General features: G+C 36.8%; 4 protein-coding genes and 2 non-coding genes across 7 annotated transcripts in view; 3 read left to right on the top strand and 3 right to left on the bottom strand.

Moving 5' to 3' along the window:
• LOC125814297 (protein CutA, chloroplastic) overlaps positions 1-19,520 on the top strand; it is a 154,945-nt gene that overhangs the window by 97,320 nt on the left and 38,105 nt on the right. The gene's annotated exons all lie outside the window — the stretch shown is intronic.
• On the top strand, positions 580-2,332 carry LOC125814273 (uncharacterized). Its single transcript, XM_049493740.1, has one exon. The coding sequence runs from the start codon at positions 1,051-1,053 to the stop codon at positions 2,296-2,298; it is 1,248 nt and encodes a 415-aa protein (XP_049349697.1). The 5' UTR covers positions 580-1,050; the 3' UTR covers positions 2,299-2,332.
• LOC125814259 (ATPase family AAA domain-containing protein At1g05910) lies at positions 3,113-17,035 on the top strand. Of its 2 annotated transcripts, none has more exons than XM_049493724.1 (11): positions 3,113-3,313; positions 9,046-9,311; positions 9,834-9,935; positions 10,094-11,896; positions 11,979-12,167; positions 12,267-12,409; positions 13,746-13,991; positions 14,581-14,767; positions 16,043-16,108; positions 16,201-16,450; positions 16,527-17,035. In XM_049493724.1, exons 2-11 carry the CDS (start codon positions 9,087-9,089, stop codon positions 16,904-16,906), a joined length of 3,591 nt encoding a protein of 1,196 aa, XP_049349681.1. In that variant the 5' UTR covers positions 3,113-3,313; positions 9,046-9,086; the 3' UTR covers positions 16,907-17,035. The 2 variants fall into 2 exon arrangements, with proteins under 2 accessions (XP_049349681.1, XP_049349680.1); XM_049493723.1 differs by having other exon boundaries at positions 3,154-3,313; positions 9,051-9,311.
• Positions 6,402-6,561, bottom strand: LOC125814320 (small nucleolar RNA snoR145). The gene has a single exon (XR_007442117.1). It is a non-coding gene; the product is annotated as a small nucleolar RNA snoR145 (small nucleolar RNA).
• On the bottom strand, positions 7,797-7,933 carry LOC125814319 (small nucleolar RNA snoR136). Its single transcript, XR_007442116.1, has one exon. It is a non-coding gene; the product is annotated as a small nucleolar RNA snoR136 (small nucleolar RNA).
• On the bottom strand, positions 17,123-18,611 carry LOC125814272 (aspartyl protease AED3-like). Its single transcript, XM_049493739.1, has one exon. It carries the CDS (start codon positions 18,540-18,542, stop codon positions 17,235-17,237), a length of 1,308 nt encoding a protein of 435 aa, XP_049349696.1. The 5' UTR covers positions 18,543-18,611; the 3' UTR covers positions 17,123-17,234.

Here is a 19,520-nt window from a genome sequence, read left to right as displayed (position 1 = left end):
CAGAAGTAATTGAAACATGAAAGTAGAGAACATAATATGCTCCCATCCCTCTGAAATTTTAGATACACAAAAGTCGCATACAAAACAAACCAATTGATACACAATTAGTAAATACAAATTTATATAAAGAATGTTTACGTCAAAACATATAAATTTATAATAGTTATATGAGTTAATGAAAAGAAATCGAATGTATGTGAATTAACCAGTACATATTAAATACTAAAAATCTGCGTATAAACAGATGTCATGCATCTATTGAATTGATATAAACATCAAGTATACGTAAATTATATTGCAATGCACTTTTACTTTAACTACCAACTAGTATATGTACCCGCGTATAACAAATTCTTGTCTAATGGTTAGAATAAAATAGTTAATACTAACCTTTCATTCCCTCAAACCAAATTGTTCAACAATAGTAAACAATTTTTCACCATTCTTTGTGTTAGAAATTTCTGCATTACCAACCATTTTTTCAAACAAGAAATTTCAATTCTATATAGCCTTTTAAAAGGAAGAACAACACCAACATTTAGAGATCATAAAATAACCAAAAAAAACTCAAACAAAAAAAAGAATAAAACTGTCTAGTCTTTTCCTCTTATATTAATTTCCTCCTTCCTTATATTCATTCAGATCAATTGCCAAAATATTAGTAGATCATCATGAAGTAAATTAATAAAAATAATTTAGTCATGTTGATCTGAAAAAAATTAAAAAGGAAGGAGTTTTTTTTTTATTATATAGTTTTAGGAAATGGAGGTTCAAAGGCTACATGACTTAATGTGGTTATGGTCAAGATTGCAAAGTAATCGTGTTGCCCTCGTGGGTGGAAACCACACCGCCTCTAGATTTTGCACTCGTTAAAATTACGTTTTTTGAACCCCACTTCCCTTTTTTTGTTCGTTAGATTGAAATTAATTTCCATGCTCTCTTTTTCGAAAACTCTACACCACACCTACGTACTCTCTTCTTTTGCTTACTGATCAGACTAATTCAGATTCATATCTGACGGTTGACAAGACGAAAAGTCGCTATAAGATAATGAATTTGTTGCAAGGTTTTCACACCAAAAAGGACAAAATGAAAGGCACATACATGGATGCCTTGGAATTTTATAATGATACACATTTGGTTGTTATTAAATTGAACCATTTGTGGGTTTTGAGGTTGATTTCTCAGATAGCCATTCTATGGCTAGTTATTTTATCGTTCCCCTGGATTAATACGGTAATCAGGGGATTAACATCGAGCTATGGGTATATTAACGTTTCGAAAGGTGATTATATGATGGCTAATTATAATTCGATTAAATTAGAGGTTTTGCCTCTAATTTTTCATGATTTGGCTAATGAAGGCCTTCTCAAAACAAGGGACAAGTCCTTGTTTATTACTAATGAAAATGAAGAAGTTATATACAATTCTCAAGTTACAAGTGATTACAACATGGATTTGATTTCTCTTTCAGATTTGGCACATAAAGATGAGACTTATGACTTTGCACTAATTCCCTATGATTCATCCAAGTCTCTCGATTTTATCGATCGAGCTATGAACGTAGGTGGTATTGTCGTTGTTCAACTAATTAACGACAACCCTATGATTACATTTTCTCAACCATCAAACTACAAAGTTGTCTACATACGAAAATTCGATTCAACAATACTAGCCATGCGAAAGACAAGTTCATTTACCTCGATTGAATCAACAACTACACAACATCATAGAAAATTATTCAATTTTGGTCCAAACGCGAAAGAGGATGCATTAAAAAAGCTAGAAGATGTACTACTCGAACCACCAAGAGCAGCGTCAGGAAAATCGAGTAGATATCTCAAAAAGACACGTTATTTGCCAGAATTGATGAACATTCGTCTAGAAAGCTACCCACGTAGGGTATTCATTGACGTTGGTTTACAAAACAAAAACGAAAAATCAGGTGATTCTAGTTGGTTTTCGAAGCATTATCCAACTAGGAACACGAAATTTGAGATATTCAAGATTGAAATAGTGGCAAAAGAGTCATCAGCACCATTGATTGGAATGTCAGATTGGTTAGAGAAAAATGTGAAGGAAAACGAATATGTAGTAATGAAAGCAGAAGCAGAAGTAGTAGAAGAAATGGTAAGGAATAAAGCAATTAAATTAGTTGATGAACTTTTTTTAGAGTGTAAACATCAAGGTGTGAAAAAAGGCGATAAAAAGAAAAGTAGAAGGGCATATTGGGAATGTTTATCTTTATATGGTATGTTAAGGGATGAAGGTGTTGCTGTGCACCAATGGTGGGGTTAAAAAAAAATTACTACTACTTATACAAATATTAATTATAATTATATCTTAATGATGATAATATAATTGTGTAAAAAATATTTATATTTGTGAAGTTTAGCATAGAGGAAGTGAGGTTCCTTTCATATATGTATATTTTGTTTGATATATGATTGTATAGCTGTTTTCATTTATCAAAATAGTATGTTAATGAAATGCAATTGAAATTAAAGGTAGTTATTATGATTATTTTCGTGTAAAATTAATCTACAAAAGTTAGTACAATATTTTATAATATATAGTCTCTTTTTTTCTTGTTATTATTATATTGTTGCAGTATTTCGCTTCAAAAGTAAAAACTAAAAAAAGACAAGTTAGTAATGGTTCTTTTCTTTTTCTTTTTTCCTGTTGTTATATTATTATTGCATTGTTTCATTTCAAAAGATTTTTTTTTTAAAATAATGAATTATGTAATGGTTCTTTTTTTTTCCCGAAGTTATAAAAAAAATAAGTTACATAATGATGAAGATATCATGTCCTTTTTTGTACTGCATTTAAATAAAAAAATTCAAGTACAAAATGTAAGTCCTTTTGCTAAGTGTTTATTTTGGCTAAATTTTAAAAATAAATAAAATAAAAATTACAACTTTTTTCATTCGAATTTGTTTGTCTATTTCTAACAAAAAGAACATAAAATGAACCAATTAAAAAGAAGGATTATATAAATATTTGTTTCAACTATTTTTTTTTTTTTGGATAAAGTCAAAAGTGCCCCTAAACAACTCAGCGAAAGTTGATAACGAACGGGTCGGGTCAATCCGGTTGAGTCCGCCCTATATTAACAAACAATCGAAACGTACTTTGTTTTCCTGTCACCAACAACACTCTTCTCAGTCGTCCCTCTTTGCTGCTGAAGAACGCCGGCGACAAGCGACGGTGCCGGATTTCTCATCGAATTGTAGCATTCACATTAGAATCTTCATATCTGAACTCTACTCTGTGTGTCCACTTGATTACTTCGCTCTGTTATCCCTTTCTGGTGAGACATATTTCTCTGTTTCTCCTTATCGTTTTTATCTTTATTTCAGCCTTGTATAAAGCATTGAAGTTATTTTCTTCTCTTCTTATTACTTTTAGAGCTATTATTTGAACTCAAATTGAACCCTAGATTGTTGTAAATCACTTTTGCATGCCTGTTGTGCTTTTGTTTTTGCTGCGCTTTAAGTTCATTTGTAATGTGCAGTTGTTCTGTTACGTTTTTGCTCTGTTTTGTTTACTCTCCTTGCTATTTTATTCCTTTAGGGTTTTTGAGACATGAATTTTATGTTTTGTTTTTTCAAAATTTGCTTTTTCCTTTTGTTCCCTGGGGAATGGGTGATTTGGAGAAGTTCAAGGAAGGAATTGATGTTCTTTGTTAGGGAAAATGATGACTTTCTTGTTGTCATTAGAATGCAGCATTTGCTTTATGTGTGGATTAGTTTCTGAGAGACTACACTCACTTACCACAAAAAGAAAGAATTCAGCAGAGACTAATAGAACTTCCAGGTGTTTGATAAAAGGAAGGATGAGTATGTAAACTAGTTTTGGTGGAGAATCAATGAGGATAGGTTTCAAAGTTATACATGGATCTCTCTGGTACTAGTGTAGTAAAGAACTCATTTTTCCCATTGAATTCAACTGCTACAGATTGAAGTTGGTAGTGTATTTGTCTTGAGAGATATAGTAGATTACTAGATGCCTCTGTAGAAAGAAAAAACGTGTCCTCTGCAAAATCTTTATAAAACAAAGAAATCTAGCTAGAGCCAATTCTGATCACTCTACAGTTCCCTTAGATTGTGGAAAATGGAACCACAAGAGTTCTTACTTCAAATTTGAAAATCGGTGGTTAGAGGTGGATGGTTTTAAAGGGATGATTCATGGAGCAGAACAAACTTTGTGGAGTTGATTAATAAGAAGAATAGTCTACTGAATGAGTTAAGCTACTGAATTAGTCTACTGAATGAGTAAATATCCCTATGAAGGCATTGGTCTATGTTTGGTTGGTATTAGGAAAGCTTGCCTTACTCGAGTTAAGCTACAAAGAAAAAGGTTTTTAGATTTGTTCAAGATGTCCTTTGTATGAACAGGTCGGTGAAAGCAATCAACGCTTATTCCTACAATGTAGGAGGACAACTGTAAATCTTTAGCACATCTTGTTTTGTTTGTTGGGAATAACTTGGGCTATACCTTGTTCTACTTTGGCATTGTTGAACAGCTGGTGGAGTAACAAGGTGGGGAGGAGGATCGGTGGAAGATCATTCATGCTTGCATTTGGTGGACAGTGTGGAAAGAAAAGAATGGTAGACATTTTGAAGGCACTAGCAGTTTTATCCAGAAAATTAAAATGCCTTGTCTTTAGCTTGTTCTTTTTTTGGTGTAAAAAAAATATTTGGAGGGAAGTAGGAGAGTTAGTAGATTTAATTGACAATGTATAATTGTATAGGGTTTTAGGAAGGGGTTTAAGCACCCTTTTGCTGCTTGTAAAGTTGCTAAATTAGCACTTTTTTTGGGTGGTTAAGCTTTTTACTGAATACAACTATTACTTGTTTCAAAAGAAACAATCTAAATGTGTTCAGAATTTGCTAAACAATCATTGATTATGTTTCTTTGTCTGATCTTACTTCTAGCTATAGATAAATAAGAGCTCTCTTTGTACTATTTTTTTTTTTGAAAATGGTAATTGTTTCTATTTCTGCAGAACAGTACATAGGTTGTACTGAAACTCGTATTTACATAAGGAAACTCTAATAATACCGACCTATCCCTATAATGAGTCTAAGACATCAATGATAGAGACGGTATCATTAGAGTAAATTTGATTACACCAAAAACACAGAGTCGAAATGCAATTCAGTTTAACTTGTTGCATACTACTCTCCCTATTCTCAAAAACTCTAAGGTTCCTCTCTTTTTATATTGTCCACCAAATAGTGGCAGGGACAATTCTCCAGTTACTTCTGTTTTTTGCTTGTGTCCCTGCTTCTTCCCAGCTAAATAGAGCCTCTGAAATTCTCCCAGGCATGGACCAGGAGATGCTTTTACGTCTCAGGAACAGATTCCACAACTGGTCAGTGACTTTGCATTGGATAAACAAATGATTGACTGTTTCTGCAGTTTTCCCACAGAAAAAACATCTAGAACAAAGTGTAATTCCCCTCTTCATTAAATTGTCCTGTGTCAATACTGCTTCTTTAGTCAATAACCACACAAAGCAAGACACCTTGTAGGGGATCTTGGCTTTCCATATATGTTTCCAGGGCCACTTGAGTAGCTGCAAATTTGGATGATTCAACTTCTTGTACACTGCACCTACTTTAAAAATCCCTTTACTGTTTCCCAACCACTGCAATCTGTCTCTCCCTATTTCCAGACCACTAAATTGATCAATGCTTCTAAAAATTTCTGTTACTCTTGGAATTTCCCAGTCATTGAGGTATCTTCTAAATACAAATTTCCACCCTTGAGGAGTCCATAAGTCAGCTATAGTACTTTGTTGCTGAAGAACTAAATTGTGGATGTCAGGGAAGAGAGTCTCCATATTTCCTTCTACATGCCAATCATCCTTCCAAAACCTAGTTTTTATGCCATCTACCACTTTGATCTTGGTGTTAGGTTTGAATTCATTCCAAAGTTCTCTAATGGATTTCCATAAGCTATAACACCATAAGGGGTGGTAACCTCCTTTGTCATCCAACTATCACTCTTCATATTTTGCCTTTATGACTGAGCCCCACAAATTCTGATTATCATTGGAGTACTTCCAAAGCCACTTCATCCTCAAAGCTTTACTCTGGTTCTTCATGTTCTTGATCCCCAGACCCCCAACTCTCTTTTCAGTGATCACAGTTTTCCATTTGACTAAGTGATATCCTCTCCTTTCCTTGTTCCCTTGCCATAAAAATTTTCTCCTGATGCTATCCAACCTATTGATGATTCCCGGTGGGATAGGAAATAATGACATCATATATGTTGGAAGTGCATCAAGCACAGGATTAATCAAAGTTAGTCTTCCCCCTAGTGAAAGGTACTGAGACTTCCACCTTGCTAGCCTCTTCTCACACTTCTCAATCACCCCAGAAAAAGGAAGTATAAATTTAGCCAAGGGTTCAAGAAGCACCAAAATGGAAAATTTGGAGCTTCCTACGATTCGGCAAATGTTTAATCTGCGAAGGTATTGATTTTTAGTGTTAGAGACTCTCTTTGTACTATTATAGTTGCTCCTTGGAGGGCGTAACTAGCCTTTTGCCTACGGGTTCGGCAAAACCTAGTACCTTTGGCGCATATCTCGTATTTGTACAAAAAATTCCACTTAGTATATATGAATAATCTATTGAGAACCCAGTAACTTCGCCTCTTCTAGAATCTAGAACATAAACTCAAAATCCTAGCTCTGCCACCTTAGACTAACATCCAAATTTATCATAATGCTAGTATTAATTTGATTCAAGTTAGGAATTGTGTAGCATGTTGATAGAGTTCCTCAGTTCATAATAGTCAAGGAGTTGAGTTTTTCACAGTGTTGTCAAAGGCTCATTTAAGGCACACTGCTTAAGCCTTGAAGCTCTGGGAGGGTGCTTCGCCTCACAGAAGTTGCAGTTCAGTTTAGGCAGTTAACAAACTACACCTTAGTCCCAAACAAGTTAAAGTCTTATTGATAATGTTTTTTCATTAGAACTCTTCTTCCTTTTTTCCTTTTTTTGATTAAGGTTCTCCATTTAAACTTATGTCAAGCCAATATTGTTCAAAATTAAAGTAAAAGTATAAGGTAGTTGAAGTTCTCTATATTTTCTTCTTGGATGCTCCAAAGATTCAATAAGAATCAAAAACAAACTTTCAACTTTGCTCTGATTCATATAAGATAGATTACAACAACAACATACCCAAACCCAATGAAATCCCAAGTTAGATTAACTTACTATATTAGTTTTGGAAGTGGTGTTCAACTTGGTGGACTAAGTCTCACGTCTTAATCCCAATCATTAAGTCCGTTTTGGAAGTGAAATCTCAGTCATTAAGTCCGCTTGTTTGTTACCTCTGAATCTTAATCATTAAGTGCGTATGTTTCTTTTATTGTTTCAATTACTTAATGAGTCTGAATAGATCTAATGATTAATATTTGCGACAACGTTTTAATATCATTAAGATGTTCATTTAGAAATTTCTATAAAAATGGTAGTTTACAAATTCCATCCATTCACCATTACCGCCTTTGTCCATTATTATCACCATTGTCACCCACCATTATTAATTACGTGCCACCACCCACCATCCTCAACCACAACTGTTATTACTACTCGTCACTACCTCTAGCCACAAATAATAATCATCATCAATAACTATCATTACCATAACAACCATGAATCACCACTTTTGATCACCACATCCTATTTCGGCACCCATCGTCATTATTCACCACCACCATTAACTATCACTATCACCCATCACAACTATTTTTTTGAAATTGGGACTTATGTAATGGATAATAATGTAGTTCCCCAACGTCCAAATACACCAGAAAAAGGAGCAAAGGATAGCGAGAGGAACATCACCCATCACAACTATTGACCGCCACTATCAAGGCAACAATTATCACCCCGCATCAACCTTTAGGGATCGTTTGGTGTGAGGGATAAAAATAAATAGTGATGGGATAAAAATTTTGTATCTTGTTTGGTTGTCATGTTTGGGATAACTTATCCCACCATTTATATCATAGTGATGGGATAAGTTAGCCCATATATATGGTGGGATAAGTTATCTCAGGATAAGGTTGATAACTAATCATGGGATACCTTGTTCCCAACCAAATGACACCATCACCATCACCAATAGCTGCTGGCGCCTCCCTCTCCACTAGCCAACATCATCCACAATCTCCACTGTTAGCCATCACCACCGCCATATAATTTTTTTTCCAAATATTTTGTTGATGTATAATGTATTAGATTAATTTAGTATTTTATTGAATTTTGTATTTATTGAATTTTAAAAAATTATGTATCAAAGGTGTTAGATAAACAAACATTCTTAATTATTAAGTATTTAGATCATAATATAACATCTTAATAATTCAGATGTGCATTTAGATTCAAACATCCAAGTCTTAATGCACATCTAAATATTCGGATGTGTATTTAGATTCAAACGTCTTAATAATGAACACGAATGTGGCAATTCAGGCCATTGAATAAGAGAGTATTAGCTTTATTTAAGAATTAGGAAGATCATTAATGTGTTACTCCCTCTTTGTCAAAAAATAAATAAATGTATTACTCCCTCCATCCCAATTTATTGGAAGGTGTTTGACTGATTTTTGAAATTTGTTGTGTAAATTGAGTCATTGATATTTGTGTGGTTATATATCTTCCAGGAAGTGTAAAATGAGTTTTTGAAGTTAAATTATTACTAAATATAAAAGGGTATCATTCTTTTTGCTACCGACTAAAAACAGAAAGAGTATCAGGATTAAATTGGGACGGAGGGAGCATTACATAGAGTAATATTGTAATTCCTAATTCGTCGTTCTTTTATGTTACATTCTTTTTTACCAGGCATTAAGTAGAAATTGTACTTTTATAATCCTTTTATTGTGTTTACTAGTGTAATCATGTTCTAGATTAGGTGAAGTGCATGCACCATTCCTTTTCTTTAGACAAGTCGATATGCGGGTACTATGCTTCTTATGTGGATGTTCAATTTGCATTTTGCTGACAGCTTGATCTGCATGTGTAGGGTAGAGGGTATATTTCCATGGGGAGACATTTGTAACCAAAATGTATCCTAAACGATCTGGTCAAGCTGATGACGCTGTTTCAGGGCCAGTTCGTACAAGTGACAGGCTTCGGCGAAGGCCAACATTGTATGGTCGCCCGTACTTGTATTATACTCCAAAGATAATCCGTCCTAAGAGAAACAAGACCAAGACAAGGACCGCAGCGTCTCAGATCGCAAAGATGTTGCGTCCTGGGAGTCGGCCAGTGCGAACAAAAAAATCAGATGTATGGCTGTTTCTTGTTTTTCCTGTCTATTGATTATGTTTGGTATCTTGGAAATGAAGTATATCTTCATTTTTTGTGGTTCTTAAAACTAAAGATCTGTTTAGACATTTAAGTTTACTATGGAATGACAGTTTGGCTAGTGAACATATCTTAGATTGCACTACATTGTCTTCTTTTTCATGCATATGGTAGTGAAACGTGAGGATATCTGATATGCAGTTGGAAAAACTAATGTCACTAATAGAAATTGTTACAATACAGTGTATGTTGTGTTTTGGTTACACTATGGTGTCTATTTAGTTAATTTTCATGATTAGATAATTCTGTATATTTGGACGGGGATATCTCCACCAAATTCTCCCACCTAGGGTTGAGCATTTTTTCCCTTTGTGTACCCATTTGATTCTGTTACTCTTTTCATGACATTTATATTCATATTTGCACGTATTTCATAAGGTTTTTGAAAAAGTATTTAGGAGAAAAAGAACAAGTTATAAGGTGTTTGAATTTATTTCTTGGCAGTCTGTTGCTGCCAACCTTCGACGCTCTACGAGAACGAGAAGAGTTTCTGTGAACCTTGAAGGATATACAGATAGTTCTGGAACCGAGGATAATGACTTAATGGTAAGTTTCTATTGTCTTACTAACATGAATTTCCAACTAAAATGTAAAATAGCATATATCAAGTTATCTTTGAATATCAAATTACTCCATTAAATTTTTCATACTTCTGAAGTGATAGATGTTCTTTTGAAAATTGGTTTAACGTGAATTTGCTTCAGAGCCCCAAGTATCGGCGTTCTAGGAACCGAGAAGATGATAACAGTGCAAGTCAGGATGACCTCATGCCTCGACGTGAAGGACTGCGTCCCCGTCGTGCAGGATTACGACCTCGTCGGGCTAGAGTAGTTGGAAGACAGCAGTTAAATCTAAGGTCTGATGATGAACAAGATACTTCTGATGAGAAGATTGGCCAGGGTGATCCTGAAAATGGAAATGATGTAGATGATAATGATGCTGATGAGGCAGAGGATGAGGGTGGCGGTGACGGTGATGGAGAAGATGAGGGTGAAGATGAAGGCGACGAAGATGGTGATGATGAAGAGGGCGAAGAACAGGATGGTAGAAGGCGATATGACCTCCGCAACCGAGCTGAGGTACGCAGACTTTCTATGGAAGGTGTTAAACAAAGGCCAAGATCTCCTCGTAGGGTACTTCAGCAAGGGATGGGGACCAAGGTGAACAGAGATGTAAGAAGAGGAGGATCCCGAGTTCATAAACGTCATCGGATGACACGAGGTGATGACTCTGATGATTCTCTTCTTGTAGATGAGCTGGACGAAGGTCCTCCAATTCCTTGGGGTAGAGGTGGGAATAGATCTGGACCACCTTGGCTTTTAGGGGGATTAGATATGCAAGGAACAGCATCGTGGGGATTAAATGTGGCTGCATCTGGATGGGGTCATCAAAGTGAAGCTTTCACTAATTTGACATCTGGGATTCAAACTGCTGGACCAAGTTCCAAGGGAGGGGCTGATATTCAACCACTGCAAGTGGATGAAACTATAAGCTTTGATGACATTGGTGGGCTTTCTGAATATATTGATGCGCTGAAGGAAATGGTATTTTTCCCACTATTGTATCCAGACTTCTTTGCAAGTTATAACATTACCCCACCAAGGGGAGTTTTATTGTGTGGACCTCCAGGCACAGGTAAAACACTGATTGCCAGAGCATTAGCTTGCGCTGCGTCAAAGGCTGGCCAGAAAGTCAGTTTTTATATGCGGAAGGGTGCTGATGTCCTGAGCAAATGGGTGGGGGAGGCAGAAAGACAGCTAAAATTGTTATTTGAAGAAGCTCAGAGGAACCAGCCTTCCATCATCTTCTTTGATGAGATTGATGGACTTGCTCCTGTTAGGTCTAGCAAGCAAGAGCAGATTCATAACTCTATTGTGTCAACTTTGCTGGCTTTGATGGATGGCCTTGACTCTCGAGGGCAAGTAGTCTTGATTGGTGCAACCAATCGGGTTGATGCCATTGATGGAGCCTTGAGGCGACCTGGAAGATTTGATCGTGAATTTAATTTTCCTCTACCTGGCCTTGAGGCACGTGCTGAAATATTGGATATTCACACTCGAAAGTGGAAACAGCCTCCTTCTAAGGAACTAAAAATGGAACTTGCAGCTAGTTGTGTGGGATATTGTGGTGCTGATCTGAAGGCATTGTGCACAGAAGCTGCTATTCGTGCATTCCGCGAGAAGTATCCTCAAGTTTACACTAGTGATGACAAGTTCTTGATAGATGTTGAATCAGTTACGGTGGAAAAGTATCATTTTCTAGAGGCCATGACGACAATCACTCCAGCTGCCCATAGAGGCTCAATTGTGCACTCTAGGCCATTATCTTCTGTTGTTGCACCTTGTCTACATGGACCTCTCCGGAAAGCTATGAGCATCATTTCGGATATTTTTCCTCTTTCAGTTTCTTCAGAATTGAGTAAACTTTCCATGCTCTCCTATGGTTCTGCTATTCCTCTTGTGTACAGACCTCGGCTTCTGCTCTGTGGTGGTGAAGGTGTTGGGCTGGTAAGTAACTTTGGGCCTGTATTTTATGAGTTGGAGAAATATGTACTTCCCACTAAATATACTTACTCATGTAGTTCTCCAGGATCATGTAGGGCCTGCAATTTTACATGAACTGGAAAAATTCCCTGTTCACTCGCTTGGACTTCCATCCCTTCTTTCTGACCCTGGGGCCAAGACGCCAGAGGAGGCATTAGTTCACATATTTAGTGAAGCAAGGAGAACAACTCCGTCAATACTCTATTTACCTCATTTCCATCTTTGGTGGGAGAATGTGAGCTATTGTTCACCCCTTCCCTTTTCCTCATTCTACAATGCTTTATTTTGATTTTTAGTGCATAGATGATTTTCTTGAACCTGCTTATTTCTTCAGGCACACGAGCAGCTCAAAGCTGTTCTGAGGACGCTGTTGGAAGAGCTCCCATCTGACTTGCCTATACTATTATTTGGGACTTCCTCAGTACCACTTTCTGATCTACCTGATGAGCCTTCTTCAGTATTTTCACACCATAGCGTGTATGCTTTCTTCAAATTGAGCTCCACCTTTTAGTTGGCATGATTCTCTTTGCATACTCTGGATATGCTTGTTATTTACCTTCATTCAATCTGCTATCTTACTGTTAGCCAGCTGCATGTAAATTTTACTTCCTCGTTGTCTTAGTTGGCCAACAGTTTCATGTTAGGTTCTGTCTGAAGGTTGTTGTGTTCAATGATGTTTTGTATTTGTTGATATTTCTCAAAAGAGGGAATAATTGTATCAGTGATGGTATTGGTCTGTGCCTACATTATGGTTTCTGCAACTACAGCTTTTTATCATGAACACCACAGACAACGTATTATCCTTTTGATAAACCAGATGTTTACAGTCACAGACAGTTCTTACTCCAAAGTTTGGCTGGGTCAAAGTTTCACACTTCTTTAGAGGTTGTGGGATTAGTTATGTAGGTAGGAGGAGAAGAAACTAGCAAGGATACCCTCTGGGCTTAATTACATTTTGAGTTTGGTGGTGATTTCTAGGTTGCATCTGAAAGTAGTCATGGGTGTATAACAGGATTGCTCTTTGCCTTGCATGGAATAGTATCATAAAATTTTGTGCTGATGATCTCAAACAGCTCTTGTGCAATTTATCTGGCTTTGACAATATTGCTTATTTGTACCATTGGTGGTAAAGATGAAATTGGATTTTGTCTATAAACCCTCCCGTTTTCTTACATGCTGAAATGGGATTTGGTCCACAGTTAAATTTACATGGACCTTCTTAAGATGGTCACAAACTATTTTCAAATCCTTATTAGCTTTCTGCTCCTCTTCTTTTTCCATAAAGAAATTGAAACCCACCATGCTGCATAACGTATTTGGTTGATTAGTTTTGTTTTAAGCATTAACCCGTAACAATGCTTAGAAGAATATGATCTCCTCAATCACTGATAAGAGTGTCCAGGTGATGTAGCATTTTTTTCGGTTGGTGGATGAGATAATGATGACGCCAACTCCATTTCAGATAGATAATGATGAGTACAACTGGGCATTACTTGATTTATGAAAATGAAAAAAAAGTATTGTTACTGAAAATTGTTTTCAAAAGGTTTTATCATTCTTACTGAAAATTGTGTTTCAAAAGGTGTATATATCCTTTTGGATCCTCTTATTGCAATCTTTATAATAAGCCTTGTTTCTAAAATTTGGAGCTGGCATAGAACCTATATTGTGTAAGCTTGTACAAAGCATCCTTTTTGGGGCGGATAGATATAGAATTTGAAATATTTTGTTTCCTTTGTTTTTTGTAAATGACCTGATAAATGATATATATGAGTCCATACTAACAGCTGTACCTTATCTCGTCTTTTCACAGCTTATGTTTGGATTCTCCATCAGATGAAGACAGATCTCTGTTCTTTGATCGTCTCATAGAAGCTGCTTTGTCTATTCAAGTTGAAGCCACAACAAAGAAGTCTGATAAATCGGACTCCCTTCCTGAACTCCCTAAGGCACCAAAGGTGTCTGCTGGACCAAAGGCGTCTGAATTAAAAGCCAAAGCTGAAGCTGAGGGCCATGCCCTTAGGCGATTGAGGATGTGCCTGCGTGATGTATGCAACAGGTATATATATTTGATCTGAGAGAGCACATTAGCTGGAAATCCAAAACATGGTTTTTGAATTTAGTTGAAGCAACTACATTTCTTGGTGGTATCCACATTTATTTTTCAGATGCTAAATCTTAATGCTATGTTTGGAAACTGAAATGGTAGAGAATGCCTCATTTTTGTGTTTGAATGTATTTCTGTGTATGTTTCATTAATTTTTTGTTGTTTGGTACATAAGAAACTCTATTGGATGAAGTAATCATCCTCTTTTATGTGGAGTTGCCTCCATGGTGGCACACATCAAATCCTAGAAAAAAAGGTTCAGCTGGAGATATGGTCTTTCAGAAACGGTTTTATGCTATATTTGTGAAATTGGTGCATGTCCTTCCATTGCTTCTATTTTTCTGTTTTCACATCCTTGTGCAGTAGTCCTCACTTCAACCACTTGGCTCATCTGCACATTTTTTATTGTTATGTTTCTTTCATTTTGTTATTTTCTTTTCTTTTCCCCTTTTCCTCTGCCTGTGTTTGTGGGTGCCTTTCTGACAGTATCATGTACGGATAAGTTATATTTTGATCATCCAGCATATTTCATTCAATGCAGGATTCTGTATGATAAACGGTTTAGCGTCTTCCATTATCCAGTAATGGATGAGGATGCTCCAAACTATCGTTTGATCATCCAGAACCCAATGGACATGGCAACTCTATTGCAGCATGTAGACAGTGGGAAGTATATCACCAACAAAACATTCTTAGAAGACTTTGATCTCATTGTTACCAATGCAAAGGTAGGTGCTACTCTCTTCAATATTTGATCTTTCTGTATGTCTATCTGTCAAACTTCCTGGATGGTAGGTCGGCAATTCTTAGTCTACATTTCTTCATGCTAGTAGGATGGTGGGAACCTCTTGTATCTTTTTGTGAGTGTTTCTTGTTTTTTGACTTTGAGAGAATTCAAATGAAAAGTTTTTCCAAGTTAAAGCAACAATCTACCATGAAAAACAAATGTGTCACAAAGTAAAAGACAAACAAAATTGACTCTTAAAAGCAATAATTAAACCTTTAAACTTACAATATTAGTCATTGCTTTAGGGAGGCTAATAAACCTGTTGACAAGCTTGCCACCTTGAGTCATGGCATTGAAGGACTTCATCTCTTCAACTCTTTTTCAGCCCTTCCTAAGCAAGTTAGAGGTCTCTCCAATATGGATAGATGGAATTTCCCAACCTTTAAAACTAAACCAATGAGACCTGCCAATATTATTTACGAGCTCCCCTAAATTGTTCACCTTGTTCAGTTAGCTTTTGAGCTAATCTGGACAACCCCCCCCCCCCCCCCCCCCCTTTTTGGGTGGTACTTAGAAGAACAGTCCTACACTGTTACTACCCCTTAATCATGTCAAAAATTGGGATGCCAAACTCAAAGTTGTACTTTTGCCCATTCAATGATCAAAGTTGGATGCTAGGAATCTCCGTTGTACAACTTCATATGCCCTTCATAAATAAAATTAACTAGTGTCCAACTACTTATGCCCTTCATAAATAAATTTTATTTCATATAAAAAGAGGATGCTAGGAATCTCCGTTGTACAACTTCTGATGGTCTAAGCAACTCTATATTGCCATTGCATTTCAGCTTTCACTTCCCAACCACCCGATTTAAAACTGTGACAAGTTAGCACTGCGTCAATCAGTTTTAAATTGGCCAAGCTTACCATCTTAGCTTCATGATATCGTTTCTGGTCCAATTCGCTCCCTTTCTATCAGTCAGTATTTTCCAACTGCTTGGCTGAAGATGTTACTATGGCTTCAATTGAACTAATTACTGTATTGTCAATTCATTACAAATTGCTAAATTAGGTTCTGAGTCAACATGGTCTTCTAAAGATGAATTACATAATTTGGATTATAAGAGGGAACAACTCTTTTCTGTGAAATTTGTCCCTCGTTCTGGTTTCTGAGTACAACTTACATTAAGAACTGCAAAGTATAATTGAATATTATTGGATAAGTAGTTTATGTCAATGTAGCGCATATTTTTGATGTTTTAAGCCTATGTTGCAGAAGTACAATGGAGATGATTACAATGGAGCGAGGATTGTTAGTAGAGCTCATGAACTTCGAGATTCAGTATGTTCACAGCAACTGGTCTCCAATTATCACTGGTGTACTTTCTTATATAGTTTGTTGGGTCTTTGACATTGGGTGATGTCTTTCTGCAGGTATATGGAATGCTTTCCCAAATGGATCCTGCCTTAGTTGCCTTCTGTGAGAAGATTGCTGCTGAAGGGGGTCCAGTGTCAGTTCCTGACGAATTAGGTGGAGATGCATTGCCACAAAATCCCGTCTTACAGTCGGCTACTTTGACTAGAGCAAGAGCCCGCCTTCGTAATGTCCAGCCTGAAGTCAACTTAGATCAGAGCTTTGAAGCACTGAGAAGGCACAAGAAACATGCTGATTCTGCACAATTGGGTAAATAACTTGCTAATGTTTTTCGGACAAAGAAAATCTTCTTGTGGCTGACAATGATGTTCTATCTGTGGTTTAGTGCTAGATGATGAATTACAACCTCAGGATTCATTGCCTTCCAAGTCATCTAATGACCATGAAGGAGATGCTTCAGAGCAAAGGCCAGAAAGCACTCTTGCTGATGGGAATAAACCCGCAGACGTACCAGATGCAAGTGGAGACGCATGCCTAGATGTTACAATGTCAGATGCAGAAATGTCCCGTAAAATCGAGTCCGTGAAGAAGCAATTTGTGAAGCAGACAAAGGACTACGACATTCCTCAGCTAGAAAGATTATACACTCGCATCATGAAGGGTGTTTTCGAAACAAAAACTGGTGTGACAAATGAAGATCTCAAGACTTCAATTTTGAGTTTCTTGTTAAAATTTGCAAAAGGATGCGTCGAAGTTTTAGTATAAACATGAATTTTTATTTTATTTTATTTTAATTTTTAGTTCCAACAATTTATTGATCCGCTCATACGATGTCAACGAATTTGCTGCATCTATTGTGCTACACAGGCAAAAGAAAAGAAAATTATAGTCTTATTTCTTGCCCCCTCTTCTGCTCTTATGCATTTCACTCATTAATTATTGGGACATGAACAATTGATCTAAAGGAGCTACCAATTCACATTTGATCAAATGATTTGGAATTGAAAAGACATCATTACAAAATCGAATCGAAGGTCAAGTTCAGAATGGGACTCGACCCAAAGGAGGGCGGGTTACAGAGAAGGACTCGAATCTAGTTACAAAGTTCGCGAGCAATTCCCAAACGCGAATTAGCTGTGTCAAACAAAATCCTCAGGTTCTGCTGCTGCAAATTGGCTATAACATTCAATACAGAGTTCACATTTGCTGGTGCTGCTGCCATTGCCAAACATGCCAAAGGACTTGCACTACTATGAATCAAACTGTTCTCCATTGGCAACACCAAATCCATCCCTGTAAAGTGAAGTATAATAACTGGTGCCACTGCTTCATTTGTTGATGCAAAACATGTGTCAAATGCACCCAATGAGGTAAATGGTCCTTTCACTTGATTCCTAAATTCATCCCTAATTGCATTGTAAATTGGCTCAACGAATCGGGTAATAACCGTACCCGAGTCGATTATGGTGCCCGCACCGGTATTCGGGTCAAACGCTAGAAGCTCAGGAGCTATTGGGACCAGGACGCGACCCACACTTATGCTGGTTAGGTTCACGTAGTACAGAGAGGGTCGGTGTGGGTTCTTAAGTAGTGGGGTGGTTCTAATGTTCTTGGGTTGGCCCAATGGACCGAGTTTGAGTGATCCAGAGAAATAATAAGATTTGAAACTTGGCAAACAGTATGAGAATACACCAGAGTAGAGTGACATGGATTGTGAGAGTAGAGACATGGAGCCCCTACCCAAGCCCAATAACCCTTGCGGTGGGATTGAGCTCCCGGACACTGCACTGATGCAACCGAATGAATAATTTGGTATAACATCAGTACCTAGTCTAAGTGAATCACGAGACAACATGGCGTAGAACGATGAAGCTCCACCATAGGATTGGTTAAAAAAGCAAGCACCCGGTGCACCAGCAGCGGGGCAAGATTGTCCCTTGACCTGTGTGCATTCGGGTACAGAGCAATCCGTCGACCCGTAAGTCGACGAGGTATTGGGAGTAAATACAGTAGAGGTACAGCCAGTACAGCCACTGCATGGAACCCATGCAATGTCGCTACTGGTATCCAAGACCATAAACATGAGCTGGCCCGGGGTACCGATTTTAGCCCGAACAACATAGTTACCAATGCTGAATACTTGTTGGCCCGAAGCAATAGGGGCTGAATTGGGCTTTTGGGCTACTAAACTGGACAAGTAAGAAAGTCTTTGTGGATCTTTAGAGGCCATGTTGATAACAGTGTTTTCCCAAGAAGTTGGTTTTGGTGTGTTGAAAGGTGAGCATTTGCCATAAATGGGAATGACTGAAAGTTGTTCATTAGATGGACATGAATCAAAAGCTAAAGTTTTTGTTGTTGAAAGAAGAGTGATGAAGAGGAATGTAGCAATGGCCAAAGCCATGGTGTGTTTTTTTCTTATCTTAACAGGGCTAGACTTCCCTAGAAAAGATAAAGAATTTTGGTGAGAATTTATGTCAAACATGAAAGAAACAAGAGTATATATAGGACACCTCCAAGCCCTTCTTATCTCACCCCCATGCAGATGTGAGTTGGGGTGGTAGGCAACACAAAGTAGAAATTGAAGAGGATAGAGTATACGCAGATTCTCGATTCAAGGAAAAATAATCCAAAGCAATCCAGAAAATAAGTACCGAAAATATAAGAAACAACATATACTAATAGTAACAGATTAGATACTACAACAAAATAATTAATACGATGAGTGGGGTACATACAAGAAATAACAAATAATAACATAAATTAAAGGACACGAAACTACAAGCGCAATATTATGACACCTACTAACCTTCAATCTTAATCTGTATCTTCCACTTCCTCCTATCTAAGATCATGTCCTGGATAAGCTGAAATTGTGTCATGTCTTGTCTAATCACATCTCCGCAATATTTTTTGATAGGCACAAGCGAATTTAGAATGAGTATCATTTTTTATGTATACATTTTATTTTTGTATTTGTATATATGTATATATATACTCAAAAGCAATGAATTTAGTTGAACACACAAAACTATCCCTAGATCCATTTCTGATTATATGTATGGAAGGGCGGAAGTAAAAGTCTAGACACGGATTCAATTCATTTGAATTCAATATTTTTTGCTCAAAATAATGTATTTATGTTAAGGAATTCATTGAATATGTACAAATATTAAATAAAAACTCAGTTATTATCAACATTAATAATCACGATTCTAAAAAATTCAGTATCCATAAAGCTGAAATCATGACTTCTCCTTGATATATAGAAAAGGGTGTGATATTACTAGTGAGTGTCCAACATTTCACGTGAGCTTTTGATACATATAATTGATAATAATAATAATTATAGAGAAGCCAAAATGGAGTAAGGAAAAGTCAT

This window comes from Solanum verrucosum, unplaced genomic scaffold (assembly GCF_900185275.1).
Source record: "Solanum verrucosum unplaced genomic scaffold, falcon-dt-bn FXZP01000230.1, whole genome shotgun sequence".
Classification (NCBI taxonomy): domain Eukaryota; kingdom Viridiplantae; phylum Streptophyta; class Magnoliopsida; order Solanales; family Solanaceae; genus Solanum; species Solanum verrucosum.
This window is presented reverse-complemented; position numbering and strand designations above follow the sequence as displayed.

Excerpts from the sequence above, each read along its gene's own strand:
- LOC125814273 (XM_049493740.1), top strand. The coding sequence starts at position 1,051 with ATGAATTTGTTGCAAGGTTTTCACACCAAAAAGGACAAAATGAAAGGC.
- LOC125814259 (XM_049493724.1), top strand. The coding sequence starts at position 9,087 with ATGTATCCTAAACGATCTGGTCAAGCTGATGACGCTGTTTCAGGGCCA. Across the intron at positions 9,312-9,833 it reads TGCGAACAAAAAAATCAGAT|TCTGTTGCTGCCAACCTTCG; the intron begins GTATGGCTGTTT and ends ATTTCTTGGCAG. Across the intron at positions 11,897-11,978 it reads GTGGTGAAGGTGTTGGGCTG|GATCATGTAGGGCCTGCAAT; the intron begins GTAAGTAACTTT and ends GTAGTTCTCCAG.
- LOC125814272 (XM_049493739.1), bottom strand. The coding sequence starts at position 18,542 with ATGGCTTTGGCCATTGCTACATTCCTCTTCATCACTCTTCTTTCAACA.